The sequence below is a fragment of the Fundulus heteroclitus genome, chromosome 2 (assembly GCF_011125445.2).
Source record: "Fundulus heteroclitus isolate FHET01 chromosome 2, MU-UCD_Fhet_4.1, whole genome shotgun sequence".
In the NCBI taxonomy this organism is placed as follows: Eukaryota; Metazoa; Chordata; class Actinopteri; order Cyprinodontiformes; family Fundulidae; genus Fundulus; species Fundulus heteroclitus.
In genome coordinates, this window is record NC_046362.1 from 53,926 (window position 1) to 59,925 (window position 6,000).

Here is a 6,000-nt window from a genome sequence, read left to right on the forward strand (position 1 = left end):
CGGTATTATTTTTTTGAATTTTAAAAATGTATAATTAAGTCCTGTATGCCCAAATCTTAACGTTGTTATTACCCTCTCCTCTTTTCTATTTCGCCTTCCATTTCTTCTTTCTCTTACTGTCTTCTGAATTTTATAAAACCATCCTCCTGTTTTTTCTACGTCCCACCTTTTTTTTGCCATTTTCCATCAATTTTTCTTTAATAATACTCTTCCCCTCAGACTTACTTGTTTTAACTATAAAATTAATAGGATTTTGAATCGCCCTCTTTGCCATTTTATCTCTCATTTCCTTCTACCCCAATATGCGCTGGAACCCACACAAATATAACTATTAAACCCATGTTTTGTATTCTGAATAATGAATGAAATATTTCTAATAAAATGTCCATCCTACTATCTGATTTATTATATTTTAAACTTAATAATGCAGAGCTTGAATCTGAACAAATTACTGTTTTTAATGATTTTATGTCTTGTACCCATTGTAAAGCTAATAATATTGCCAACATTTCTCCTGTGTATACTGATAATCCGTCTGTAATTCGTTTTTCCCATTCTTATATTGAACTCTGGTACTACAATTGCTATTCCTATTTTTTCAATAATTTTTGATGCATCTGTATAAATTTGAATGTATTGATAATAATTGTTTAAATGTAACTGTACAGAATAACTATCTACAATGTAAGATTTATCTCGTTTCTTTTCCAATATTGTCATATCTACTGTCGCTTCTGGTAAAATCCATGGTGGTCTAGTTGATATTGGTGTTGTTTGAGTAATTTCTAAATCATTCATTTTAAATTCTTTTATTCTCTTTTCAATTGTCCATCCAAAACTCCTAATTTCTTTCTTTTCTTTTTCCCAACATGGATTTAAAATTTCCCAAGTTGGATGATCTAAGTTATTACCTTCTAAATTCAGCCAATAATTTATTTCTAGTTTTGTTCTTCTTAAATCTAACGGCATTTCTTCCATTTCTACTTCTATTGCTGCTGTTGGTGTGGTTTTAAATGCTCCAGTACATAATCTTAATGCCTGATGTTGGATAATGTCTAATTTAGCCAGATGTGTTTTAGCTGCTGAACCGTAAACTATACAACCAAAGTCTATGTTAGATCTTATCATACCTTTTAGTGATTGCCTATCTGCTCCCCAGTCACTGCCAGCCAAGCTTCTCAAAATATTTAAGATTTTTTTTTACATTTATCAACAACTTTTTGAATATGTATATTCCATTTTAGTTTTTCATCAAACCATAGTCCTAAAAACTTTATACACTTTACTTGCTCTAATTCTTAGTTATATAATTTTAATTTCATTTTCTTATTCATTTTTTTCTGATTAAATATTATTACTTTTGTTTTTTCAACAGAAAACGTAAATCTCCATTGCAACACCCATTTCTCTATTTCAATAATAATCTCTTGTTATTTCTTTACAATAAAATCTACATTTTTCCCTCTTTTCCAAACAGCTCCATAATCTGCAAAAAGTGAACATCCCATTCCTTTTCCAATATCTTTAAATACATCATTTATCATAATTGAAAACAATAATGGACTTATAATACTCCCCTGAGTTCCATTTTCTACTATATATTTTCATGATATTACGTCACCTATTCTAACTTGTATTTTCCTATTTGTTAAAAAGTCTTTAATCCATTTAAATATTTTCTCTTTAATACCCAACATGTATAATTAATTAATAAACCCTCAACCCACACCATATCATTTGCTTTTCCTATATCAAAAAATACTGCCACTACACTTTCTTTATTTACTTGTGCTCTTCTAATTTCATGCTCTAGACATAGCGTTGGATCATTAATACTCCTCCCTTTTCGAAAACCACTTTGATATTTTGACATATATCCTTTATTATTTAAATAATATACTAGTCTATTATTAATAATTTTTTCCATTATTTTACAAAGATTTGATGTTAAAGATATTGGTCTGTAATTTTGTGGGTTAGAATTACCTTTTCCTGGTTTAGCTATTGGTACTATAATTGATTGCTTCCAGTTCATCGGTAATTTTCCCTCCTCCCAAATTTTATTATATAATTGCAATATTATATCTTTCGATTTTTCACTAAGTTGACTTATCATTCTATACCAAATTTGATCTTTACCTGGTGCTGTATTTTCTGTCTTTCTAAGTGCATCATTCAGTTCGGCTTTTGTAAACTCAACATTCAATAAATTGTTTGTTTCTTCAACACTCTAATAAATCTTTATATTTACATTTCGTATTTTCTCTTCATTTTCTTCCTCTTATAATATTATGTGAATTTTACTAAAAGTTCTTGCCAATATTTCTGTCATGGTTCTCTGTTTGGCCGGTGCTCTAACTCTGCTTCACAGGTGGTTCTAGTTTGCTGAGGGGGCATGGCCCACGACTGCGGCTCGTTTGGAGCACTGTTTACTGGTGTCTTAAATCGTAAATGGTAAATGTACTTGTATAGCGCTTTAACTAGTCTTGACGACCTCCAAAGCGCTACACACCACAGTTTAGTCATTCACCCATTCACACACACATTCACACCCTGACGGTGGTGAGCTATGTTAGTAGCTACAGCTGCCCTGGGGCAGACTGACAGAGGCGAGGCTGCCATGCACCGGCGCCACTGGGCCCTCTGACCACCGGCAGCAGGCAATGTGGGTGAAGTGTCTTGCCCAAGGACACAACGACAGAGACAGTCAGTGCAAGGGATCATACCGATGACCTGCCAATTGCAAGACGAACTCCCTAACCTCTGTGCCACGTCGCCCCTTAAGGAAGGCACATACGGATGGAACACGCCAGAGCCTTATCCAGTCATGGTACGACGTGGCCTCTGACCTGATCCTGCAAACCTGAACTTGTGAGTGTTTCGTATCTTTGGAACCTGACTAATTTAGGATCTCCTGCCTTCCTTGTAGTTTAGTGTTTGGATAACTCACCCGCCTTGACGTCTCGCTCGACGAACCAGCTTCCAAGAATCCCCGAAGCTCAGATGTTGCTCTGGCATTTCCCCTCGTACTCTCTGGATGTTACCCAGCTGGGCTCGAGGTTCCCTTCCCTGGATTCTGCTGGTTCCCTCTGATCTCTGGTCAAACCGTCTGTCTCCCCTGTCTGTCGTGGCTCGCTGCGTATCCCTTGCCGCCTTGCCATCAGTCCGCCCTCCAGCTGCTAACCACCGGCTATCCTCGTGAGCACTCGGCCTCAGAGTTTCCCTCACCTTCCCCTCCCCGGTTAGGTTCGCTCAACTAAATGGTAAGCGGCTCGGCTTCTGGGAATTTCTATCTGGTTTAGTCTTTCGTAAACACTCTCCTCCTCTTCCCTCCGGCATTGACGTTCAGACCTCGACGGATCTCCACACCTGTGCGATCCTTGTACCTAAACCATTTAATAAACACCTTTAAACTGCACTCTGTCTTCCGTATTGTGTCTGCATGTGGGCAAAACATATAAAAACCATGACAGTAGAAGGCTCTGGCCAGCAAAGCCTAGCAGAGACAATCGGTCGGCAGTTAGCCGTGCAGCAAGAACAACTAAACGGGTTAGGTTTAGCGCTAAATTCTACACAAGAACAGCTTCAACAAATCACCGCTCAGCTTAGTCAGCTGATGGCTGCGTGCTCTTCAGCGTCCGCTCAGCCTGTTGCTCAGGCACCTGAGACTCCTCCCCCTGCAGCATCAGCTGTTGAAAACACCGATCAAACCCCTCTCTCTGAGAGTTCTTCTCACGGTCCTGAGAAGTTCTCAGGGAAGAGCAGCGACTGCGGGGGTTTCCTTTTTCAATGTAATCTCGTGTTCAACCGTTCCCCAGGTACATTTTCCACTGACCAGTCTAAGATTTCATTCATCCTTCGGCTCTTGACATGTAGAGCTCTGCGATGGGTTAAAGCCCAGTTCTCGGACTGTCAGACGTTCGGGTGTACTTTTATTGAATTCGTCACCGAGTTTAAAACGGTTTTCTCTGCCGAGCTAGACCCGGTCCAGTTATCGCGTTCTCTGCTCTCTTTAAAGCAGCGGGGACGGCGTGTTTCTGATTTCTCCGTGGAGTTTCGTACATTCGCCGCAGCCGCGGGTTGGGAGTCTAAGCCATTAAAGGCAGTCTTTTTTCAGGCGTTAGATGAAAGCCTTAAGGACGAATTGGCCCGACTCGAAGAACCCAGCACTTTTGAGAGCCTGGTTGCCTTGGCTATTCGATTGGATACCCAGTTACGCAGTCGTAACCAAGGGCGTACCACCACCGAGAGACCCTTACGGTCAATCAGTTCATCAGTTCAGGGGTCCGACTCCCAGCATCCATTAGCCCCACCTCCTTCACCTCCAGAACCCATGCAGATTGGTCGTGTCCATTTGACCAACGAGGAGCGACAACAACGCTATTCGGGTAAACAGTGCCTTTATTGTGGAGGTGAGGGCCATTTTGTTAAGAGTTGCCACAATCTGAACAAGGCAGATGGGTCCTGATTCTGAACAAGGCAGATGGGTCCTGATTCGCACGGCATAAGCTGCGCAGTGGAGTGCCTACGCAAGGGACTGAGAAATAATCTGGCCACGCTTGCTGTCTTAAGCCCACTGTACCACTGAATCGAAGCAGCTGTCCTGTTGCGAGGCGTCTGGGAGGAGCAGGTCTCGGACTTGGCGCAGAAGTTTCCGGGAAACCTCGCAATAGCCGGTCTCTTGATGGAGGTTGATTGGGACTTTTGGGCAGGGGTCTCTCAATCTCCCGACACATCTCCACCCAGACCACCGTCCATCTGCCTTTCCGCCTTGTCCGCAGCACCTGTCGACCCCATAGCTGCTGACTCCGTCGTCAAGAGTCCTCCTGCTGCTGCTTCTGCTGTTTCCTCTGTTGCTGTTCCCCGTTGTCTCTATCACTACCTCCACGACACTCAGCTGGCTCCTCGGGTTAAGCTTTTAGCTGCTGCTTCCGGCGCTGCTGCATCTGTCTCCTCCACGTCAGTTGCTCCTGCTGCACCTGCTGATCCGACCGCTGCTGCTACTAAGCCCGCCATAGCTCCAGCCTCAGCTCCTTTTGCTGTTACGGCTTCTGCCGCTGCTGTCTCTGCCGCATCTTCCTTTGCGTCATCGTTGGCGGAAACCTCAACCCCGCCGCCCGGTCCCCCCAGCGCAGAAGCCGAGTCCGCCGGCACAGGACCTCCCTCCATGCCCAGCCAGACGCTGCCACTGCTGACGCGCCAACTGGAGCTGACGTCACCTCTCTTCCCCTGGCGGGTCAGCCGGATACAGTTGCTGCCGCTATTCGGGAGAGTCCATCTATTGCACCCCGGACCCATGAGAACCAGTTATGGGATTTATTTTACGGGGATAGCGAGGACCTGTTTCCTGCCCAGCCTGCAGCCAAAGACCCAGTTCCAGCCCAGCCTGCAGCCAAAGACCCAGTTCCTGCCCAACCTTTCCCTCCCATGCCTTCCTTTGCTCGCCCTGTTGGGGTAGATTTGTGTTTTTGTTTCTTTTGTTTTTTGGACTATATGGTGGATTTCATCTTTTAATATTGTCAAGGTGGAACCCTGTTTGTCGTAATAACTGCAATCACTGCCCAAAGAATGATTAGTTCTAGAATGTTTCACTGAATCACAACAAGTAAGGCCAAAGGAACTTTAGTTAAACTACTCTTGGCTCCTACTATCTTTTTCCAAAGATCTGTTTATAAGACTTCCTAGAAATGGAAGAGCAGCACACACACCATTTCACACACACACCCCTCCAACTAGGAAGGGAGGGCTTTTGGTCCAGAGCAGCGCCTGTACACAGTAAGATATCATGTTCCCATTTACGTCATACTGTATCCCTATAAAGGCTGAAAGTTACCCCATGTTGTTGGGATTGTTGGGACTGCTGTGAAATGAAGATGATTGTAAGTCCAGAATAAACGAATCCCCCTGCTGGTCACTGAGGAGAAGCTGTGGTGTCTGGTCTCGTCTGTCTGTTTTTTAAGGTTAAATCCTCTCCCACAACTATTGCCCACCATCCAGTGC

The 6,000-nt window shown here is 43.2% G+C and overlaps 1 protein-coding gene across 1 annotated transcript in view; it reads left to right on the plus strand.

Moving 5' to 3' along the window:
- The window catches only part of LOC118565164, an 18,166-nt gene extending 12,708 nt beyond the window's left edge, over positions 1-5,458 (plus strand). The window contains exon 5 of the mRNA XM_036144860.1: positions 4,782-5,458. Within this exon, the coding sequence (XP_036000753.1) occupies positions 4,782-5,458 (677 nt within the window). The remainder of the gene's footprint in view (positions 1-4,781) is intronic.
- Positions 5,459-6,000: the final 542 nt, after the last annotated feature.